Source organism: Pogonomyrmex barbatus, unplaced genomic scaffold (genome assembly GCF_055798465.1).
Source record: "Pogonomyrmex barbatus isolate J1 unplaced genomic scaffold, ASM5579846v1 scaffold1, whole genome shotgun sequence".
NCBI classification, from domain to species: Eukaryota; Metazoa; Arthropoda; class Insecta; order Hymenoptera; family Formicidae; genus Pogonomyrmex; species Pogonomyrmex barbatus.
Window position 1 is genome coordinate 7,341,456 of NW_028297098.1, and position 25,705 is coordinate 7,367,160.

The 25,705-nt window shown below is 32.6% G+C and overlaps 1 protein-coding gene across 4 annotated transcripts in view; it reads right to left on the minus strand.

Annotated features, from left to right (window-relative positions):
• The window catches only part of LOC105433193 (atrial natriuretic peptide receptor 1), a 79,634-nt gene continuing 53,929 nt past the window's right edge, over window positions 1-25,705 (minus strand). For 3 of the 4 annotated variants that reach the window (XM_089071066.1, XM_089071011.1, XM_089071123.1), the window contains exons 15-21: window positions 23,774-23,850; window positions 23,417-23,508; window positions 13,665-13,814; window positions 11,148-11,340; window positions 8,897-9,071; window positions 7,469-7,567; window positions 1-596 (exon numbers count right to left, since the gene is read on the minus strand). In XM_089071066.1, the coding sequence (XP_088927192.1) occupies window positions 469-596; window positions 7,469-7,567; window positions 8,897-9,071; window positions 11,148-11,340; window positions 13,665-13,814; window positions 23,417-23,508; window positions 23,774-23,850 (914 nt within the window). In that variant the 3' untranslated portion in view covers window positions 1-468. The remainder of the gene's footprint in view (window positions 597-7,468; window positions 7,568-8,896; window positions 9,072-11,147; window positions 11,341-13,664; window positions 13,815-23,416; window positions 23,509-23,773; window positions 23,851-25,705) is intronic. The other variant, XM_089071166.1, reaches the window with a different exon arrangement.

The following is a 25,705-nucleotide window of genomic DNA, read 5'->3' on the forward strand; positions in this document are numbered from 1 at the left end:
ATGTTATCCTGTGAAAAATTACGATATTAAGGTGGTGCAAAATAAATTTATTTTAAATATACTAGATTTATAAAGTGAATTTTATTAGAAAGATATCTTAAACAATTATTTTATCTTTGCAATGTCCTATTACGTTTTATTGACGTTTCACTGTGCGGGTATAAGCACTCTAATGTTAAAATGTAAAAATAAAGATTAATTTGCAAAAGATTATATAAGGATACGTGAAAATAATTAGAAAGGGGAAAGAAGTTATTTTTTCCTCCTTTGTTCCCAATAATATTTTTGTTACGTAAAAGATCACACAATAATCTTATTCGATACTTCTAACGGTAACCTTATTCGGTACTTCTACCCTCCGACTCATGAGGACTATCGACTCAGGAGGATCTCTTTTCGATTTTGAAGCGACAGTTGGATTCGCGAGATAAAAGATGAGATAGAAGGATAATCTCGATCTCGACGAAATCAAGGGAACTTCGCATATCGATCGAGAGGGCTTACCTTTAATACGACTTCTCCCCTGCAGACGAGTTCAAATGTGCCAAAGCTGTCCAGGATTTCCTTCGTTTTCGGGCTGACGTGGATCTTCAAAGCTGTCGCAGAAAAAAGAAAACGACTTCTTTTATGCATGTCCTGTAATCCTCCTACAGTATTAATAGAAATAGCGCTCCTTTGATGTTAGGGTAGCTTTTATATAAAATAACCAATTAGGAAATATCGCGAGATAACAGCTGCTTCACTAAATATTATCTTCATCGTGCATTAGATTTTATATAGTTCAAAACATCAAAACATATCTCAAAGCCGTTTCTAAAAGCCGTTTATCCTGCTTACAATATATAGAAAATATAAAATGACATCTCGAATGATTATCAATAAATTATTACTTGAAACGTGATGTATTATTTTCAGTTAAATATATTTTATTTCTGGATATCCTATTTTTTTAAAGATAATATTGGACCCGATATTATTTTCAAGAGAGAGAGAGAGCAGGGAATGCTCTTTTCATAGACCGCTTCAAATATTGAAATGTGATATTTAATGACCAGTGGATAAAAAAAATATGTAAAAATGTTGTTAGACTGAAATTCACGCAGAAGAGCTTTTCAAGCTAACTATGCTTTACACCGAATAAGCTCGCTTTGAACTCGCCGCTTCCGATGACAGTGCACTTTATAGACTAAATGTTTCCATATATTGTGTGTGTCGTGACACGAACAATGCATCCACGAATTATATGTGCCTTTGTCGCACAATTGCTCCCTCGCATTATTTTCTCGCTATTAAATTACAACTACAGAGCATTTAAAAAAAGGTTGATATTTTAATACCTGATATTTTTCGATATTTTGTTTTCTTTCCACATACAAAATGTTGAAAAAGGTCAAAATCGATGAAATTAGAAAATTGAGAAAAATCCAAACACAATAAAAAATTTTAGAAAATAGCTATATAATATTTTTAAAAATCTTTATTTTTTAACTTTTTTACTTTTTTACTTTTAATATTATTTTCTATTTAAATCGGGGTTTAATGTGCACTTAAATGTGAACCAAACAACATATTTATTTTGCTTACCTACCTAGGAATAACATTCATCAAAATTAAAAGTAGCAAAAACATAGCAATTTTGTTGAAAAATAAACCGATGGCTAAAGGTATTTTTTAAAGGTATTTTTCTCGTAGAAGAATGAACGATGGTAACATAATAAATTACTTGGAAAAACTGTATTAATAATTATGCAACGAATACGCGAAATGTCACTTTGCTAAATGACGAAGTTGAGTTGTCGTCTTATGGCTTTCATTAATTTTGCGATCCGACGTGACCTTTATAAAAGTACGACTCGATTTATTTTGACGCTTCGACGAGCGGCGTCAAGGCAACGCATAAGAAGGGCTGGAGAATTTAAAGCCCTTTGACACGTAAACTCTGTATCTTGACTACCAATTAACTTCTTGCTGTCACAAGAGCTACGCCAGGATTGGACGTGAACTCGATGAAGTTCGCAAGAAGCGGTTTCGATGAATTACTTGCGATGAATTACTTGCGACATTTTTTACACTGCATAGAATAAGATGACTCGAAGATCTTCATACAGATAATTTGACCCGAAGATACGAAGTATATTTTTCTAATAAAATATAATTACTTATAAAAAGTAGCAAAATATATAATAAATTTATCGTGTTTATTTATAAAATATATTTTCTGCAATAATTAGTTTAAAAACAAAAATTTAATTCTTTTTATAAAAAAAGCTTTTCTTTATAAATTTTTATACAAATACCATATAATAAGTATAATAAATATATTAAAAATAATTTAATATGACTAAACCAGATAAATAAATAATTATTTGTAAACTAAATCTTTATTCTTTCTCGGAAATTAAATATAATCTCGCTCTTTTAAATAACTCAAGTGTAATAAAAGAGACACATATATAAAACATAAAAGAGAAACAACTTTGACTGGAAACTATAAAATGCTGTTAAAAGATAATAAGAGATATGCGAGACAAATCAGCTCGAGAATTCGCGTGACCTAACTAAATACGAATAAATCGACGCTATCACATCTTCTCGAGTTGGTAGTATGGGGAAACTTTTAATGGAATTTAAACTGATAATAAAGTTACTACCCGTTGATCGGAACCGTCCTCCGTCGTCGTCGACAGGATATGCAAGTTCGATTACAGTACGGCCGACGGTCAGAGCGAACGATCGCAAATATGCTAATCCGATATACGTAATTTTCGTATGATCTGCTCTACTTGATTACGTTTACTACGGAAAAGAGAGCGTGACTGCACGAGGATATCAATAACAAAACTAGATCTTCATTTTCAATCAGTTTTATAACATCGTCATAAATTATTAATTACGCCAATGCGATATGCCAATTATTTCGTAAAATAAATATTCTCTAATATCGCGTTGGTGGAACGATAATTAAGTAACGCCTATTCAACGGCGTTCGACAGCAATGTATTGCGTGTGAATAATAGATATGTTACTTCATAATCAATTAATTTAACAATCGATAAAATCCGATTAATTAAAGATTTTGACACATAAAGTATTATAATATGAAAATATATTGAAAATTAAAATATCCGGAAGTTTAGATAATACAAATTTTATTTCATTAAAAAAGTTATGAGAAACGTGCTCTTTGTTTAATAAACGTTTTTACTCTTTATATTTTTTTTTATCCAAACAAAAGTAAATTTTATTTTTTAACTAAGCACTTAATAATTACAAAATAATTTATATATATAAAATTGCATACATTGATCAAATTATCAATATATCAAATTAAGAGAACCAAAAAATAATGAAAATTCTAAACCTTTCTCAATCAACGGAACTAATCGTCACTCCGAGCAACGTTAAGTCTCGATCCACGATAGGTGATTTAAGCGTTAAGAAGTAAGAAATTGACCAATTATAATCGAATATGAAAAAAATAATCGACTATGATTGGTCTTAAAGATTAAATACCTGTTTAATACCTGTTGTGGACCGAGACTAATGATATCACGAGGTAAAGATCTATAGGGATGAAGACAAAGATTAAGTGTTCAGATAATGAAAGTAATTTAAAATACTAGAAATCGAGAAAGAAGGTTTTAAAGCGTTTATATTTTCCGAGCCATTGAATATTACGAATTGTTAACCGGCACACGATGGTTTCCGTGCCGCGGTGTTTTCCTTCTTCGCTACGGCGCTTGTACTTGTTTTGTTTACGGGTCGCCGCTCGAGACACCGCGCCGTGTTATTGCTTCTCGAACCGCGATCGCGGCAGGTACTCCGAGAAAACGTGCTCGTGTTCCCCTCACGAATAATTTACAATTTTCAACGCACGTGAATAATTAATTACCGCCATTAGCGCCTCGTAAACGTATCGAAGCGAACATTTATCACGGGGTATCTCGCACGCATTCAATCATCCTTGGGATAGAATACGCGAAACGCGGGCCCATAGAATTATAAATTGTTTCATTGCGGTATCTTGCAAGGGGAGAGGGAAGAGGAGGAGGAGGAGGAGGGGGAGGAGGGAGGGGAAATGATCATTTCGCTGATCTTGAGCGTGATCGCTTTTGAATCGAGGGCGTAAAAGTAATGTATGGATCTCGCGTAAGCGCGAGTAATGGAAATCTGCAATAAATCGTTCGTTCATAAATAATACATGTATTACGCGAAATTGGAGATGTATCCCGAACGTGTACGGCTTGTTAATCAAAAGGACGGAAGATATACAGAAAGCGATACTAATGCCTTCTCGTTTGAAGATGGTTACTTTAGATAAAAGCAAAAAAGAACTTTCAAAGTAAAAGTTACGTTCAATTATCTTAAAATTTCATTATTTTATTCCACATTCTAATTCCGGCTTTAATAATTATTTGAATAGCTAGATGCAGTACATCAAAAAAAGTATCTTTAAATGAAAAAGTATTTTATTAATGCGTATACATAAAAGAATAGATTTGATATTACCGCGGGAAATATAATAATAATAATTTCGTATTAACCGCAATTATGAAACTGCGCCCTTTCCAAGCAAATTGTACCTTTACGCGTTTGCGTTTCTTCCACGTTATTCTCAGTAAAGTGCATGTCGTATTCCATTAACGCCGGAAGTGTCGTATAGAGGGTCCGTATAATCGTTATTTTGTAAATTAGTGTAGTGTAGTGAATCGTGTGTTCGCGAGTGAATGAACACCGTAAAGGAACGGTAACGATGAATTCTGAGAGGAAGAGGGCTAGATGGCATCGGGTACCAGCGGAGCAACCAAGGGATGAGTAATTCCTTCTTTATGTATACATCTATATCATTTATACGCAATCAATTGTACTGTTTATTAAATCGTTTATATGAAAAATAAAGAAGAAAGTCTTTTTGTCTATGAAATTTTACGAAAATTTATACTTGAAAAAAAAACGGATTTTAAAAAATTATATACAATTAATTTTATAAAAATATTTTATTTGAAGGAATAAAAAATTTAATACGCATAGAATTGTCTTTCAAAGTATTAATTATTTTAATGCTTTTATAATTTAGATATATTTGTATTTTGCAGATCGATGTAGAGTAATTAAACTCCGCTGTTGCGCATCGTATTGGTGAATGTTTAATTATCTTTTACTTTATAAACTGTGGGACTGGATCGGCAAATATTACATTATACAATATGATATATCCCTCATGTATGTGGAACACAGAAATAAAATTTTGATTCCATGTATTGACATTATAATAAAAAGATATTTATATCGGCATAAAAATTAATATGTCGAGAATATGAAAAATTTATTGTTGATAAGAATGATTGCGCGGATAACTCGTTAGTTCTTTTAAATATTATATCATTTCTTATCGAGCATCATTGAAAATATTTATATTCGTAGAAAAAAAATATCCGATTTTTGAAGGAAAAATTATAGGTGTAGATTTTGTGTGCGCGACTAGTTAGAAAATTATAACGATTGATAATAATTTACTCGTACATATTAAATCGTAATTTAATAGATAAGAGAAAAGGAGATTCAAAGAGAGGAACTGATCGAATGTAAACAGTTGCTTCTAATAATCTTCTATGCATAATTTAACATATTTATTGAAGCTGAATGCGTCTTGAAAGATACGAGAAAAGTAAAGCTTAACAGCTTCTCTTTAAATTGTAATATGTAAAATAAAATTGTATATGTAAAATAAAATTGTATATGAAAGGGCGCTCCGCAATAATCGCGCAATGTTTTAATTCCGTCAGGTTTCGTATGAATAATCATTCCACGCCTCTGAATGGGGCCTCACTGAGTAATCTCAATGAATAATCTCTTAATCGAAATAAGATGAATCGCATCTGCGTTTTAAAAAGTAAAACTTTAAAACAGTTTTAGCGTTTTAGCGTTTAGCGTTTTATCCGATAGGCTTTTAATACTCTCGAATAAAATACAGGTCATAGAGACTTCGAAATAACTTCCTACAAGATATTTGCTGTTTTATATCTCAACTTTCCGTGTACATGTATAGAAAATAATCGAGGAACTGTTTTACGATCTTGCTTTTAAATTTTAATATTAACAATACTTATAATCCTTATATTTTAAACTTTAATATGAATTTTTAAACGGAATTTTGAAATATAAATAAGTATATAATTATATATACGTATATATAAGAATCTAAAATGTAAGGATTATTTAAATTAAAATCGAAAAAGGAAGATTAAAAATTAAATATCACTATAATTGCTTTTCCAAACAATTAATCTTTAGGAAGCTCTTTATTTTTCTCCTTGAGTAAAGTTGACAGTAGGAGATTAAGGGTAAAGCATTTAATTGCTTTCCAAAACCATAGTTGTTAGAATGTCTTTTTTCGTTCTTTTATATCTTGAAAGTTGTTTGCAGTTTCCTTGATATTTCGATTATGAAAAGACTAATCGAAGTATCGATCTATATGCTTTCCCAGAAGCTTTTGATTGTACAACTACGTAACGTACGATAATACAATTTACGCATGAAAATCAAGGTATTATGATATTTCTGCAGTCACGTGTCCAATAATTTATAAAAAAAAAAAAAAAAAAAAAATAAGAAAGAAAAAGGAAAGAAGTGGTGAAACTTTTCAGTCTAATCTATCACCCGGAAACTTTAACGTGCGTTATGTAATTCTCGCAACGCATAAAACGAGCTACGAAGAAACTCGATAAACAGCCGCGTGGCGCCTTGCGGTGCGTCCTTGCCTCGCGCGAGCAACACCGGCAGCCAAGTCCTTGTTGAAGGGAAAAACCACCACCCACGCAACATTAAGCGATACACCGCACACTTGTGCGTGTCTCATAAGCGTGGCAGTAAACGAGATCCCGGGGCGCAATCAATTTCATCGTTGCGTGTCGTTTCCATCAAGTCGCGATCGAAATCGTTGTCAAAACCGTAGAAAAGGGCCCTTGAAAATGCTCGCGGTACGTTCGGTGATTATGAAGGGGATGTCGAAATCAAACTTTAATATCGAGCGATATTATTCAAATCAGTGAAATATTAGTAAAATTTGCAACGAATTGAATGCAAAATTAATTTTCTAACGTCGCGTGATTATTCGCGATGATTTGATACGTCAAGTAGATTAATGACGCATTAATGCGCGAGGTATGATTGTCGTTGATAATCGCGGGATATCGTTGCCGGAAAAGTTAACACGTGATCAAGGCCATTCAACAGTTTGATGATTATGTTCTCATGATTGAAAACGGGCTAACCGTGATCTCTATGGAAACACTTGAGGCAGGGTCGATTTTCTCTTAAGCGACGACCTTGATTTCATCGCCACACCTTTACTTCTCCCTTTTAATTGCCGCTCGTGTCTATAACTTTCTACCTTCACACATTTCCCCTATTACATTCCCGTCGTGAAATGAATTTCCTTCCCGAGAATGACTGTGCTGTTAATTACCTTCTCCGTTACTCTCCATTCTGGATGCTGTGTTGACGGTATCGCCGAACAGGCAGTATCTAGGCATCTTAAGACCTACCACGCCGGCCACGCATGGTCCTGCAAGCAAATACATATACCCCAATGTTATTTGTGTCGCCGTTACCTTCGGGAAAAGACAACTAATTTAATAATTGGAAAAATATATGGAAGGATCCTTCCTCCTTCTCCGGGCGTCTTTGAAACATTTAAAGCAGACTCTAATTCGTTCAGATTCTCTTTCCTTTTAAGAAAAAGATTCTCTTTGCGTAAGAAGATACTTTCTATTGTTAAAATATCTTTTATCGTTAAGATAATTCCGTAATAAAAACATTTTCGCTTTTTTTACTCAACTGTCATTTTGGATCTTTAGATTCTGATATCTGAAAGGCTAATTTTTCACTTATAATAATTATAAAAAGAATTTGACAACTAATTATCTTCATAAATCCAGGAACATTGTTCATTCTTGTCGGACGACGCGAATATGACGTTACACTTCGAATCCATTTAAAAAGTAATTAACTTTACTAATTATAGCCAACCGCTTAACGTATATATACATATATATATATATATATATATCACATTGAGCTGTTTTTTCTCACGGGACCGATGTAATTTAAGTTCTACGCGATCTTGAAGGATGTCGCTTCAGATATGCGTGACACTTGCGACATGGTGTCACCGAGAAAAATTTTATCGAGAGATAGAAACGAGGGATGAAAGTAGGATTCTCGTCACGTAATAGTTTGAGGGCTTGCGTGTCATGAATTTAAAAATTAATGGAAACAAAGCCGAAAAACGATAACGACGTCAGCCGAGAAATACAATTCATTTATTTTTTTTTTTTGGTGTGACGGCAGATAGTTGCCAATTTCCTAACAATTTTCCACACACGTTTCCGAATCAGTTTCGTTCATATCGAGTTTTCAATGATCGGTGCCCTGTGAAAAAATAAACTCGAGGAAAAATTTTCGTTGTAGAAATACTTTGAAATATTTGTCGCATTTTTTATTTAATTCACTTCACTATTTGCGATATCAATTCGCAGCTCGCATACCATTCAACCTTTGGCACATGTAATCGATCAGTATCGCGACAGATAAACTTGATTTATAATGCTATTTCTTTAATATGATATTGTATTGAATATGCTATTCCCTTTAATCAAGAGAGAGATTCACAAAACAAAAACAAAAAATCTCTTAACAAAGAATAAATAATATATAATGTAGTAATAAAATATGCAGTAATAAAATTATGCATAATTTTTCTTGCTGATTTTAAATTTGGAAATTATAATGAAATCTTAATACAAAACTTAAAATTATATTACAACTAATCTTGCTTCGCTTTCGCAATTAATCTCGCGAGCAAAAAAAGATATGTTGTAAATTATTGACTCACCGGAATGCATGCCGATACGAAGTTTTAATTGTTCGTTTGGTCTATGGCGAATACTGAATGTCATTACCGTGTCCCTGAGGGCTAAACTCATCCTTGCAATCTCTCTGGCGTGATTCATACCATTTCTCACTGGTAATCCCGATACGACCATGTAAGCATCCCCTATCGTTTCCACCTGAAAGAATTGAGAGAAATTGTGCCAAATACATTCTTGCTTAAAAGTTTTTACGAAACGATATAAAAGCGCGTAAAATTTATCTACGTAAAATTTATTTCTTTTATATTATCCGTATTAGCTTAATTTATACATTAATTTATTTATCATTCATTTAAGAAGATAAAAGAACGATCTTATGCTAAATCTGGATGTAGAATATTTTTATATTAAATTTATCTATTTCCATCTATTGTATTATATCTTGTATTATATCTTTAGATTAAGTAGATTAATTACGAGAAAAAGATGTCGAGCAAAAGATAAGTCTGTGAGAATGTCTTTTTATTTAACAAAGACACTAGGATCTTAAAAAGTTTATAACACCAGAGTGAAATAAAGGGATTATAAGTGAGATGTATTTAATGTGGAAGTATCGTAAAATACGAACAGCAAAGTGTTACAGACGTAAAAACCATTTCATTTCTCAAAGTGTTAGTTTGAAAAAAGCTTTGATAATTACTATTGATGCAAACCAATTATAAACAAACCAAACCATGAAAATTTGTAATAATTTATCAATCACAAGTAATATAAAATTGATGGAAAATTAATTATAATTTCTATCGAAGTTATTTATTTTTCAAATTTATTTAAAGTTACGCAGAAATATAAATTCCTGTAATACAAATTCATCATTGAACCTGTTTTGAAACGTTATATATAAATGAATAAGCGGAAATTTATATTTAATTCTGATATTCAATATTCTAAAATGCGGATTGAAAGAGAAAAAGAGAAAAGTTTAATCAGTAATTAGAGAGTAAAGTAATAGAGTTTAGTGCAAACTGTTGCAGTGCGGTATATATACATATATATATGTATATATATATATATATATATATATATATATATATATACTTATATATATATAGTCACAGTAATCATATGATTATCGCGCTGCATCGAGGGGTGCTTTTTAGATTGTAAAATTATAAAGACTCCTGAAAGAGAGTGAAGCACTAGCATTTTATCAGTTAAAAATTCTATGCGCTTTTATGGTCGCTCTTAATGTAATTTTGTTCCTACTACATTAATTAAATACTCTTATGAAAGTATCCCCTTTACATCGGCAAGATTTTACATTTATCTCGTGCAATTTGTGTCACCACGTATCTATTACTACGCATACATTATATTCTTTATTAATTAAAATCGCAAATTTATATAATAAGTGTAATTCTTTTAGTTTATTATGTTTTTATATTTTTTTAATAATTTTTATAATTTATACTTTTTATAATTTTCTGTAGGCACGATCCCTGGCACGTGAATATTTCGTAATAATTCCGATTCAAGTCCACGCGCGGTAATCGTGTTATTTTCATGGAAAATCGCTCTCCTAAGAAATCAAGGGCGATTTGTTCTCCGGAATTGCCATGTTTCTTTCACTGCCCTTCCTCCTCTTTCTATCTCTTTCTCTCTTTTCCGCGTTGGCTTTAACGGGTCGAACATGTCGCGATAGGCTCCAAATAACGCCACGTGGAGCGTTTTGTAAATATAGAATTGGAGAATCTCGAGCTTGATTCAATGAGAAATAAAGCGTGCTGGCTGAGCAATATGTTATTGTCGGACGAATGCTTATTGTTAGCTTGAAGGCAAAAGTAGAAAAATGCGAAGATACAAGGGAGAGGAAAAGGGAGAGAGAAAGAGAGAGAGAGAGAGAGAGAGAGAGAGAGAGAGAGGGAGAGAAAGAGAGAGGGTAACAGACAGAGACAGAGACCGAGAGAAAGTGATGAGGGTGAAGTTTCCTAATAGAAAAAGTCAGGTTCCTGCAAACGGAAAAACTTGTCGAAACGATGAACGCTTTGTTCGTTTAGCTTCAATAAAACTACGTCGAAAAAACTTTGATATTGCGAGCGTGACGCCATCAGGCGCGGGCTGCGATATCTCTTCCGCGAGCGAAAGTTTATCGTCATTTCCATTAACCAGCATCGTGATTCTGTCCTCGTTAAAATATTCACCCCTTTCGACCGGAGCCTTTCAAATCATCTCTATATTACAGGTCTACGGGTTGCGCTTAAAATCGATACTTACCTTATAAACGTCAAAGTTCTCGATAATGGAGTCGAAACACGTGTAGAGGTCGTTCAGCAAATCGACCACCTGCAGAGGCGTGCTCTCGGCCGACAGACTTGTGAAACCCACGATGTCACTGAAGTAAATTGTCACTTGATCGTATGTCTCGGCGATTACACTTTGCCCGAGGATTAGTTGCGACGCCACCGATCTGCTCGCGGAAACAAACAAACACGTGTCTTTCATAGACAGCGGCAAGCGGAAAAGAAGTTTGAGAGATCCTTTCGCAGGGACGAGAGTGATCCTTTGAATTTAACGGATCCAAGTTCAATACGTTATGGACACTTATGTACATTTACACAGTTATATATTATATATTATATATGTTTAATGCAATAAAACATCAGAGAAAATGTAAAGCAAGACACAACTTGAGAATAATAAAACGTAAAAATTATGAAAAGAATAAGAATAAGACGTATTTGACAAGGCAGCGGAAGCGCAACCTAATCTTTTATTTATGTTCTTTAATTAAAGAGAAAAGAGATGATAAATGATTTTAAAGAGAACATGACAAGATCTTTGCTTGTATAGAAAATTATTATGTTGAATTTTCAATTTTAATGATAATTTTTTTGAAAAAATCTGCATACATTTTTAAATTTTTGTTTAAAAGAAAAGTATAGAAGTATAGAATGTTTTCAGTGTTTTTTAAATAGAATTAATTTTAACATTTAAATTTTTGTATTAAGAATGTACATTTTAAAACTAGAAGTTAAGTGAAAAAAAAATATGCATGACCAGCGTTTTCCACGTTTCTACTAGTTTCTACATTTAAAGTACCTATGATGAGAAAGAGTTTTAAAATATGCATGTAGAAATATTGCAATGTGTTTGTTAGTATTTCATTCTATGCGTCATTATGTTTAGAAAGGTTAATTTTCTATCAAATAATCCAGTTCCTCGTGGAAATGAAAATTATTGTATTTGAATGTACAATCAGATATATTTATTGTAGAAGCTCGGTTTTGTTGTTGATTATCTCGCAAAAATCGATGCTTCCGACACGAGTTTCGTGTCGCTGTGATGCATCATGATGTGATATCGATTAAACCTGCCGCACGATAGTGCGCTAACTATATCAGCTGAAGCTCGACAAAAGAATTATTACTCGCGAGAGACAAGTGGTGATAAAGTTTTCGAAGCTCTCAACAAATTTTCCTCGTACTTCGCTCTCCCTTTTATCTTCGTAAAGTTCATTAAGGTTCGCGTACTTACTTGCTCGCAAACAAGAAGTTATACGGGATATGTTAACCGTGTATACACTTCAATGAAGTAATTTTGTTTAAACAAGCACTCTTTATATATACAATTTTCTTGCTTTTCGAGGTTACATTGAAATAAAAGGATTTTAATCGATATGTCGATATTATCAGTATATTTACAATTATAGTGATATTTTGCTCTATGGTGAGCATGTATAACATTTTCAAGTAAATATAGGTAAGTTTGCTTTAATTATTAAAACATAATAACTACATTAATAAATGTTTAAACAAATCATTTCATAATTTCTGCATTTTAATTATTATTCAATCTTAATTAAAAATTAAAACAATTCAGTTTTTAAATTATTTTCTATTACAACTTTGTTACTTGGATTATACTTTTCGATGGCGCTTTAAAAAATTATTTCGTCTCGCTTTTTTTTATCGTTTGATCGCTTTTGCTGTATGCACCGAGCGTTCCTATTTTTTTTATATCAATTTTAAGGTTGGCCAATTTTCGATAATCCTTTGGTCACGGACCGTCGCGTGAGGAAGTCGATTCAACTGATTTTCCATTTATATGTTGCACCGTTTAATTTCACGCTGTCTGTAACATGAATGGATTCTTCCAACCGTTAATTTATCGTCACGATGCATTACCGTATGCATTTGATGTGAAGACATATAACATCTCAATTATCATCACTTACGTTCGCATTAATTAACGATTTATGTTTGATCAAAAGATGCTTATACATATGACTGATTCATATTTGATTTGAAATTAGCATATTTTTACTAGTAAAGCTTAGTAATAATTTACGTAGATGAAGAAACAGCGCTGGCTAAGCGAACAAAAGTCAATTAGAGCCAGCTGTAAAGCAAATTCAAATTTTGTGTACGGTTTAATTATTGAAATCAAATTGTTTGCGGAAACATTCGTTTAAATTAAATTTTACAAGATTACTAACAGCATATAAAGGGAAAATATATAAAATAAAATTTAAATGTGTTTTGAATCTGTTACATGTAATATATAAAATAAAAATATAGATATCAAATATTATGTCGATTTAAAAATTTTGCACTTCGGACATAATCAAAAAAATATCTGAGCAATTTTGCTATTTAAATTATATTTTCACAACTCTCTTTGCGACACGCGAAAAATACACATGACGGGTTCTCCGCAAAAAGTTCGTGGCAAATGTAATGACAATCTCATTTTAAGAAAACTTCATTGTATTAGCGTTCCGTGGAAACTTACTTTGGTAGTAACTGATAAAGAAGTTCTTCGCATTTACGTTTCTCCTCGAGGTAGTCAGCTGTGCGTTCCTCCACCAATGTTTCTAAATTCGTGGCGTACTGTTCCATGCGAGATAGTAAATTATCCAGGATATTGCTGCTCTCGTAGTCCCTAAAAAAAAAAAAAGAATGCAAAAAAAGTGTAACTCATATTTAATTTCGCATTTAGCTTCGATATATAACATGTCGAAGGAAAATGAATCGCAGAATATATTCGAATCACAGCGGAATAAAATATTAAATTGGATGTGTCGTGCAATCGGATAGCTCGGATATCATCAATCGTGAACAATGAAGAAGAATTCTTCAATTTAATCTACGCCGCGAGCTACGCCAATATTGTTCGATCAGAGAAGCTAGGAGAAGCATCCATAGGTGCGTAGAGGATAAACCATAATCGAGGCAGCGAGCCTTAGCAGAGGACAATTAATCCAATCTCCATGATTGTGGTCGGACAAACTGTAATATCTATATCACATAGGTATGAGATTGATATCGAGAATTGTTTATCATTGTGGTAATTGATTCTTGTGTGAAAACCACAACTAAATACTAGCTACTTCATTAAAGATGTTATTGAAAATCAAGTCTTTTCGTCTAATTATATGTATATGGTCTTTCGATAAAGTAATTCAGAAGAAGTAAACAAATTATATGCTCGCGAAATATTAGAATTTCTTTTTTTTTTTTAAATAATAGGAAAGAATATACGTATTATAAAGAATTATTCCATTTTATTTAAGAGAAGAGAAAAAGAGAAAAGACAAGAGAAAAATATTCTGTTTCAAATCCTGATTGCGTATCACAGTTGCTAAATATTTTACATTTTCTCAACAGTAATATTCTTAGATATTTTGAGATAATTATAATGCGGCAAAAAAATCCGTCTCATTCAAGGAAACTGTATATTCTTCAGAACGAAAAATATGCGAGGGAAGAAGAAATACTATAGCCAGTTGCATTTTAGAAATAATATCTCAATTGAGATGTATGCAGCTTTGCGAATGGAATTGGAATTAATAGGTTGCTTTTAAATTCATTATTCTCTTTGACGCAAAATATCACTCAGTACTCAGGAACAAACCAATTCTTGCTTTATGTGGAAAGAAAATTACAAAATATATGATAAAAGAATTTAGGTAGATTAAAAATGACAAAGACTGAAAATTCTGATTCTAGTTACAAAGTTGGTGACGGTATAAAGATACTAATGAAATAAAGAAAGTATATAATATAATAGTAATTTATATAAAATCTAATTTATATAGAAAGTAAGCATTATAGTATGTATGATTTTAACGTAGAAAATAATAAAAATAAAAATAATAACCGTCATAATATTTTACGTAAAATATAAAAAAAAAATTTCCGTGGTGTAAAATTATTCAGAAGTAGGAATTATTCAGAAGTAGCTCGCTATATATGGTTTCGTCAATAAAAATATCGACTGTTCGAGACCCGTGTCAGTCGACGTCCTAAGATTTCCTCGCTTACTTTCGTCGAAGAATGAACGAAATAGCAAGGGTCTATTTGGTAGGACCTTCGATAGCAAGGGTCTACTTTTCGAATTCGATTATTAGGGAAGACTGACAACGCATTCCAAGAGATAATAGAAAGAGACGCGAAAAATATCGACATTCGCTTGAGTACCACTTAGTCGGTGTCAGTTATTGATTTTTCGGCCGAATAAAGTAAGGGCCAGATAAAATAACGGCATCTCTTTTTTAGAAAGGTTTCTTATTATTTGTGATGAGTTTGCATGCGCGAATATAATTCTTACCGTACGAGCGATTATAATACGAAACAGATCGAGAATATTAAATTCGACATGATTGTTCATGATTGAATAATATATCGGAATAATGTAAGAATTAAAACGCGATTATTCACTTTAGCTTTTATAACGAATGAATATTATATTACATATGAATTGTTCATTTTAAAAACTTATAAATTCTGTTTTGAAGAAATAATGCATCACTTTATATTCTACGAATCACTGAAATTTACGTTACTTAATAATTCACTGTACATCGTTTTAAAGATAAGCAGCTTATTACGAAATTGAAAAGCGAAGGTACACCGCAAAAAAGATCATGCCCGCTTTACAGCTTTTATCTTTGTTGTGAGAACTTTCAAAGGAATATATAAATCGACTTTCTACACAATAACGTGCGCGCCATTTATTGGAAATTAATGATTCGTCCAATATCGGAAGGTCGAAGGATACGCAAAAAGACAAAAATCGATAAAAGAATTCTATCCCCTTTGTTTATTCAATCTTTATTCAATCTTGACAGTTTTAGCTAAATGTAACATTTTCCTGGACACGTGTATTAATTGGATTGATTGATTCAATATTATTTTAGAAACATATTTCCGCGAATTAGATGAAATCTTGTTTAATACTGTAATAGTGTACAAGTAAAATTGTCATAAAAGGTACATATTAAAAAAAAATATTTTTAGTTTGTAGATATGGTAAATTCTTTCTTGTTAATGATAAAAGAATCATCCTCTTCCTTATCATAATGATATAATTGTTAGCATATCTTAGTCAAGCGTTTAAAATGAGCTTATGTTTATTCAGGTCAGTATAAAATTTATGACACATAAAATGCATCTACTTTATTAATAATTACGAAACTAGAGGATTTAAACGTCGACGGGTTAATTTGTCGAACACATTAATTATTCATGTTGCTGAGCGCGCCGCTAACAAGCTTTTTGCTCGACTTCACACAAGCGGCGAAATTCGGCCTTGCGTATGGAACTTTTCTGAACTGAGATTGTGAATAAATTAGCGAAATTTATGGAATTATCTTATTTTTAATAATATCCCCTAAGTAATTGTCAATTTAGTTTTTTTCTTCTTTAATTTCTTTTGCATTTTCCTTCATCTTTAAAACAAACATTTTTCTTAAAAGAGTGTTAGTGTTATTAATGATTTTACAGAGATTTATGAACGAGTTAGCTTTTATTCTATTTACAATGATTAAATGATATTTTTAACAAAATTCATAATAATATTATTTAAAATGAATAATTATTTAGAAAGATAATAAATTATTTATAATTAATCAACAATATGTACTCATATTATTGAAGAAATTGAAATAAACAATTAAACGTTAATGACTTATTAATGGCTTATGTGATAAAACTGGATAACGACTGATGATGTATATCTGATTGATATTATTATTTAGAATTAAATAGGATTATTTTATTACAGTTTACAATATAAACAAAGATATTGTTTTATTTTCCGACTTTGTGAAACTCTGATACTGATATAAATCTCTCCATGGATGGATAAATGTTATCTAAATTGGAAGCGAGAGAACCTTTAGACTGTTCCACTCGCAATTTTTGACTAAAATGATAAGCAAATACGACATCGTGGTACAGCCGCGTAATTTATGAGGCAGACAATTTTCGAGGGGGTGGGGGGGTATCCTTTTCACGAAATCCATTTTATATAAAATCTTTCAACTAGCATATGTCATTATATAGACAAATATTTGGAATGCTAAACAAGGTCGAAATGTAAAGAAATTCGAAGAATTCGAAATGTTGAGCAGCTGCAAGATTGAACACGATTATTTATCGCAACATTTTTTTTACAATTTACAAAAAATTGTCAAAGTTTGTTTTGTCGGTAATTTTGTTATACAACGTGTAGCTATATGGTTTAGAAAACTTGCAATTTCATTTTCCGATCTTTACACACACACAGGAGCGAATGCTTCCGCGGGTTTGTAATTCTCTTTGAACGAAATATTGAACGTAATTATCTCGCTCGATTTAGTTCGCGACTTGCAGCGCGTAGCGCACGTGCGCTAACGTCAACACCGTTTCTATCTTGGAGCACATGGCACGTGTACGTGGCTGTGTAGAGAGTCGCGCTACATAATCGTCTTTCAAAGAGATGCCGTAACTCGGTTAACGTTGGAGAGAGAGATTGACATGCCGTGCTCCAAAATGAAACTCGGATGTCATTATTATAAAATAATTTTATGACAATGATACTTTCCATCGGTGGCAACGACGTCATCGAAATTCTCCACCAGTATTACCAATATGTAAACTATCCCCTAAAAAAGACTCTATGAAAAAAGAATAATTCGAAAAGGTTTTGAATAACAGTAGAGGAGTCTGAATATTAAAGCAGAATATCCCTGTTAATACTCTGATGGTATTTTTTTTTTTTTTTGATGATAAAAAGAGTTTCGTAAAAATTCACATCCTTAAAAAAATAAATAAACATCCGAGAAATATATATTTTAGTTAAAAATTATTATTTAAAAATTGTTATCTCTGTTCACAAAAGGGAATCCGATTGTCAATCGTGACACTTTTAAAGTTGTAACTTATCGACGAAGTCAATACGAACAATGCGTGCTCCATGCGTAACATTTGGAAGGAACAAAATGATACTTGAGTTTCTATAATAGCGAATAAAGTATGTGTACACGCCAATCAATCAAGATCTCGCACGATTTTATTGGTTCAGCCCACGAAATTACATTAGCTGAACCATCGCCGTTTCCAAATCACGAAAGATAAAAGCAAAGTTTACTGATTTACCGAAACGTGATCGAATCTTTTTTTTTTCTTTATTGAGCTGCTAAAGATGTAGAAATTACAATTAGCATCCCATGAAATATCTAATGAATTGAACATACATTTTCCTAAGTAATAATCAATCGCTTTTTAGTAGTAAACTTTTAGTATTATGTATGAATAAAGAATATTTTGGATTAATATAAAAATATTGTGCAAAGAATGTTTTTTTAAATTGAGAAGGTAATTATTTTATTTTTTAATTATCGCCATATATACATATTATACATATTTTTTAATTATAATTTTAATTATATTTAATTAGTTAACATGTTTTGATTAGAGTTAATTAACAAGTTAATTAACAACCTTTTATTAGTTAAAAAATTATTTTATTTTCATTTTGTGAAGTTTTATTTTCATATTGTGAATTTAATAATTTGTAAAAAATATTTCTGATTGAAACTACGGTAATACGATTTCTGAAATTTTTTGCTATTTTTATTTAGAGAAAAAAATTTTATATCTACGTGGCATAAAATGGAAAAGATTAATTTTTTAGTTAATCGCACATTACTCCATATTGTATGATGTCATGAAATATCTTCGAGATCGATTTTATAGGAAACAATACGGGAGAAGAATTTATAGCGAACCTTCTTTGTGAAGAGATATTAGATATTCCTCGTGCGCACATTGCCTCTATAGAATATGACGTGATTTATAATGTAATATTGGCACGAGTCATGCATAAAAGCTTAAGACTTCTTACGTGGGAGTAAATCTTCGTCTTAAAAGGACTTTCGTGAAGTCTAGAAATTAAATCCTAAAAAGAAAGTTAAAAACACGCGTGACTTTTCTAAAACAAGGGTATCGAGTGATCGCTTTTGTAACCATGCAAAATGTTATGATATCGTCACAGTCTACAATATACGCAAACTTAACTTTCTAAATTGCTTCATATAATTTAATGTACTTTGTGTAATTTTAGTAGGTAATTTAATAACGAAAAGAATTCCATTTACGTAGGTGTGCAAACAAGACCGCGGCTTATATACTTCTTTCCACTTTTCTCACAAACACTGTCTACTCTTTAACCACATCTTTTAATTTTTTCATCTTCATTTATCTTTTGATAATTTGTCGCTGCTTTCCTTTCTGTTTTCGTACTATATTTATCTGTATCAAGCTTTGAAATTAATCTCATTTTTTTTAAGATTACGGAAACCTCTTCTATCTCTCTTTCCGTATTTTCCATCTTTCGGCCTTTTGGTCTTTTCTATCGCACCAGTAATTTAATAACTCGTTCGAATGGAAGCAAAAAGACATAGAATGTACTCCGCGTTGGACGATAGATGCGAGCAAAAAATTTAATGAAGGAAGCATATAGGGTATGCGCACGTATAATATCAGTCCGCAGCCCTTGTCTCTGTCTTTGATAATTTCCGATGCACCGATCAAAGGAAACGGTTCCGTTGCTAGAATTCTCGTTTGATAATGAATCCTTTTTGGCCTCAATTTTCTAGCCGGAAGAGAAAGGTACATAAGAATTTTATTTTGGCGCTTGATCTCGAGAGAATCGTCCGACAGTAAAAATTCCTGTAAGCGACGATGTTAGCTTCGCGAATTCAGCGTAACGGACGCTGATGAACGGGCGAATCTCGACGATGCTATCGTCCGCTTTAATCTACCGCTGCCAATCGCACTATTCGTTGCAGCATTGAACACTGAAGCTGCCCAATGCCTCTTACGTGCTCTACACGTACGTCCGATCGCCTTTGCACCGGTATTCATTCGCACATGGCATACTTCAGTCGAATACGTAGAATTCGTTTTTACGCTTTTCGAATGCAAGACAGGAACAGAAATTCTCGTAATATCACGTAAGCGTACGTAATAGAAAACTTCTCTGAAAAATATTCACGTATAAAAACATTTTTGTTAAAGATACGAATATTAAAAAATATTTTACGTTGTGAGTATTAAAAAAAATATTCACAACTTCTCAGTTCTCAGTTATTAATCTCAAGTAACACAGAGGCTCTCTGTTTTCAAGAGAGATTCTGCTTCTGGTGTTGGTTTGCGCAACGTATTTACGTTGAGAATAGTTCTAAATTATTACTTTATATTCTGTTCACGCGCGTATATTGTGTACGGAACAATGAGCTTATCGACGAAGTAAATAAGATTTTGTTGTTTTGAAATATTTTGTAATATTATCCTAATGTCGTCACTCGTCTCTGTGGAATTAGAGGATACGTAACATATTATAATTACTATAAGCTCCTTTTAGCATTTTGTTTGATCAAACTATTTAACTTTGCAATGCGTAATGACCAATGCACAATATTTATGGTAATATTATGCATCGTTATGCATATAAGTCAACGTATACTATAGATTACGCTAATATATATATATATATATATATATATATATATATATATATATATATACATATATATATATATATATCTGCGTATGTATAAACATATGTAATATCTTTTCGCAAATAGACATTTTGATGTTAAGAATAACAAAAATTGCAAATATTTTTATAAAATTATTAAAATTCAAATGTATATATGACAAAAGATAATATTTGCATTTAACAAATATAGTCTTGTATATGCACATTAAATTACTCGGTTTTAAATACATTGATATATTTAAAAATAGTCAGAATTAATAATAAATTAATTTTTTAAATAAACATTGATAAAAACATTTGTTTTTAAATACAGAAAGAGTAATTTTAAAGTATCTACAAATTTGTACAAATACAAATCTAAAAATAATTCTAAGCTGTCAAAATAATTAAGACAACTACAGTTAAGTAAGATCACTAAATTGGTAGTCAGAATATAAAAAAATGTGCAATATTAGTATCATGCTCAATCGTTCTACATGATAATTTGATTGGTTTAATAAAATTATTTTCAGAATTATATTTGACCAAATTTTTAAATACACAGCAAAATTATTCTTTTCGTGTAAAAATCGATTTTAAATTGAGAAATGTTCTTGAATTTTTAAACTTTTTCGATTTAATCCTGTACGGAGTAGTTTCCTGTATTGTAGACTGAATAGGCTTTAGGAAGTTTAAAGGGATTGTCAGTATAGTACAGTGTCAGTTGTAGGTATCTCTGACAGTTCGTGATGTTGTTATAGCTTTGGAACTTTCGAACAATATATACATCAAACGTTAAGCTAAATAGGACATATTCGAATATAATCCTGGTTGAATGACGCGACAGTTTGAGTTATGTTTAAAATTGTGTGGAATTATAAATATTAAATATTAACTTTATATTATATTATATCACTTATTAAAATATCAGATATAATATGTAAGTGTATCTAGGTGACATAACAGTTTTAATAATGATTTTTACAAATGTGACTCTCGAGTCCGCAAATTTCTCGCGAAAGTCAATCACCGCGCGCAACATCGATCCAATTCAGGAGTCATATGGGCGTTATCGTCGAAAATCGAAATAAAAATTGTCAAGTGCTTCGATAAAACTACGTCAAAGTTAAATGAGATTGGAAGCTCTCGATCAAACGCGGCGACGAGCCGTCAATCGAAAAAACAGCCGTCCGGCGAAGATATTGAACGATTGTCGATTGAATCGCTTTCCTGTGAGATTGGATAATCCTTATTCGACGTAAATTTCAGCGCACGGAAGCGCGATGAGAAAAATTATGCCTATAGAAATTATGCAAAGCAGCGTTTCTCATTTTCCTGCATCAAGCTTTTTTCTATATCTCTATCTCTCTTCCTTCCCTGTCCTCCCTATTCTTAATTCACATTTTCTCGTAAGACCATCATTGACTTTTGATCGTACGATCGAAAATTCAAATCTTATTATATCTTCTCGACGATACGCTTTTTAGTTTGTACCTCCTCCAGGAAAGATAATCTCACCGATGATTCAATCGCAAATTTGTATTTCTGAGAAGAGCCAGCGGCGACCATAAGCAAGCACAATTTTCTTCGGGGATAAGGTCGAACGATGATCGATTGCCGGTGACACGGCTCTTTCAGTTTTTTTTTCCGGCTTACTCTATCCCCCGCTCTTCCGGCCTCTCACCACCATTTTTTCCGCTTATTTCTCGGTTTTCTGTTCCTCAGCGGAACGCGCTCAACCGTCCGGAAGCCATTCCCTTTCATGTGCAGTTATTAACCTACTGAATTACCGTGCGCCTGAAGTCGACGAGTGTACTCTTTCTCGGGTTCCTCGGGTATGAGATGATGCACACTGCCGGAAGGTCGACATGCCAATATTCAACCAGAGAGAGAGAGAGAGAGAGAGAGAGAGAGAGAGAGAGAGAGAGAGAGAGAGAGAGAGAGAGAGAGAGAGAGAGAGAAGAGGTGACTGCCTGTGAGAAAAGAAGAAGAAATACTCGCGTGGAGATATCGCGACTTCTGTTCCTCGGCGAAGCTTTATGTCGACTTCTACAATAGCCCGTACAATTTGCCGCACTGAATACGAACAACGCTGTTCCACACCATATACCGGAGATTGCAGTCAGCCGTTTCTCAATTCGTTCGACCTGAATCTCACGTCTTTTCGCGCCGAAGACGCGTCGTCTATTTTGCCGCGTTAGTGCCCGCGTAATTATATACAATCGTTATCGCCGATTCCGATGTCGAGGGAAGTCGTCGTCGTTATCGACATTTCTGACACGTCAACATCCCGATATAAACGTAACGGCGAACCCGGTAGAAATACGAGACGGAAATAACGTTAGATGGACAATACCTCGATGACGCAGTTAATGCATTCTCTCTTCATAGTTCGACCGTTACTCCGAGTTTTACAGCCCCGCGCTCGCGTTACATCCCGGACCGAGGTTTATCGATATTCCGGAGAACAATATATGCGCTTTTTTCCCATCATAATAATCTCAATATCCACCGCCCGCGTTTCAACGCGAGCTTTTAGCTTAATGAGAGAATGGGCCATTGAAATTTGGTCCGGCTTTAACGAGGTCCCGCTTTAAGTTCGCTGCCAAATTACATACGTGACGTTCGCAGAATCGATGCGGACTTAGTTGTAATTAGAAACGTACGACCATTGCAAATCGCAAAAATTGAGGAATTACATTAATGATGTAAAATGTAAGTGGGATAAATTAACTCACTTATTAATTTTGCGAATTGTTTGCTTCAACGCAGGGAAATCCGGTCGGTCCGCAGAATCTTGCGCCCAGCATCGTCTCATTAGAATGGCTACCTGTAAAATGAGATTTATCTTGTAAATTTATGCTCTTCTTTTGAAAAATTCACTTTGAACAAACAAACGATTGATAATATATATGTTAATAATATGATGAATAATATGAATATTTGATGATAATATGCAATTGATAATGCTAATGAACGACATATTGATTACCGCGGGCAGATAAATCTTGCATAAATATTATTAAAGTATAAACGTAAATATATTTAAAATAAGCGTGAATATGTTTAAAATAAAATATGTTAATAATATTTACCTCTTCTTCGACGGAAGCGTCATCGATTACAGGTCTTAAGGGTGAACCGCCACCTCTTCTGACACCTTCTACTATTTCTGCAACAGAGACGAAGCGTGTCATATGATATCAAAGCGATGTAAAAGTTCAGACAGCAATGTAAAGGAATCTTTTTGTGAAAAAGGAAAAAGATAGAAGGCGCAGAAAATAATCCGCTTGTTGGACGTAAAAGTATCGATTGCGAATGTGTGACGATTATAGGACAATGTGTTGAAAGACAATCGAAACGTAATACCACGAGGTATTCCGCAGTGTTGTAATTGAGTAATTCTAATTCAGAATTGGAACGTGCGATCGCGCGAAGCTACTTTCATATCGGCTCAGTGGAGTAGTCCGCGCTTACGTCAGACGGCGGTGTTTGCCTACCAGAGAGAAACTTTCTCCTTCGTCCGCCTGCCAACGAGCCTCACTACTGTTCACATATCATTTCAAAGAGCACGCAGTTATAAACTTCCCGTTTGCCGTTTAATATTCCCAAGTACAATGTCGCTCATCGACGATTTATTGTAGCGTATCTAACCGACGTGAAAATAAATTTTTGCAATAAGATACATTCTTCACAGACTGACATGGAAACGTCTCGAGATATCAGCGGATCGAGATGAGACACGTTATATAAGAATCTGTCTTATCAAGAATAATTTTTATTTCTTTTTATTTCGAGGTTGAGAAAAGATGAAAGATAAGCCGGCTTAGATCGTATTTAAATTTTATTTGCTTATATATATATATATATATATATATATATATATATATATATATATATATGGCATAATTTATTTCTACATTACGGGTGTAAATTTCCTTTTGCGAGGAATGCAGTACACGAATAAGCGTAAAGCTGTATCGCTAAATATAATTAGGGAAATCTGACAGAATTGTCGATTAGATAAAATTATAAAATGTGACGGTATTCGCGGGCGTTTGAAGCTATATAATCATCGACAGGAATGCTTTACATTTCCGGTCACATATATGGCATACGCCAATTTCATCACGGGTAGAAATACCGGATGGAGATCAATTTACAATAACGTTTACACATATACGTTCATGCCGGAATTCCATCCTGTCTAACATTGATATATCCGTTCCATAAAATCACAGAATTAGTTAAACGGTTTTCTGATGTAAAACTAGTCATACCGATACAAGAAGCGAATTGAGGTAAACCGACAAAGAGAAATAAATGTATTGATAATTCAGTTTCTTTTATAACTTGCACGTACAAAGAAGTGGAAATACGTTTTTCCTTCATAATCACATATTGCAGTTATTTCTTTTTTAAATAAATTAATCTCGTTTAATCATCGGTCAGTATGAAACGCAAGCTTTTGCAATTGAAAAGTGATTGAAACGATACAGCTATTTATAATATTCAATTTATATTTCTGCTTATTTTTACTTATTCAACTAATATACCTTCTTCATTGTTATTCTGTTTCTTTATAAATTTATTTATAAGGAAACTGAATAACAATGAGACTTATAAGTCTTAAGGACTTAAACAGTATAACAAATAATAAAATAAACATTAAAATTACTTGAAATATTCCAATTATGAAACGATCTACAGAGAAAGAAAATATTTGCAATTCCACATGTAGAATATCCAAACATATTTCAGCTTGATTTCTGCGTATCATATACACTGCGTATCGTAATACACTCCCTAAATTCCCGGAATAAAAGATTCCGTTAAATTAATGATACGCAATTTCTATTAAAAGAAGGAATAAACAATGAAATTTGAAAAGAATAATTTGCAAGCAAAAAATTGAATAACTGTATAGATTAAAATATATAAAAAACATAAGAAAAATATAAATAATGTATGTATAAGTTAATTAATTAAAGTATATACTAACGATAATAATAATTAATATTTTAATT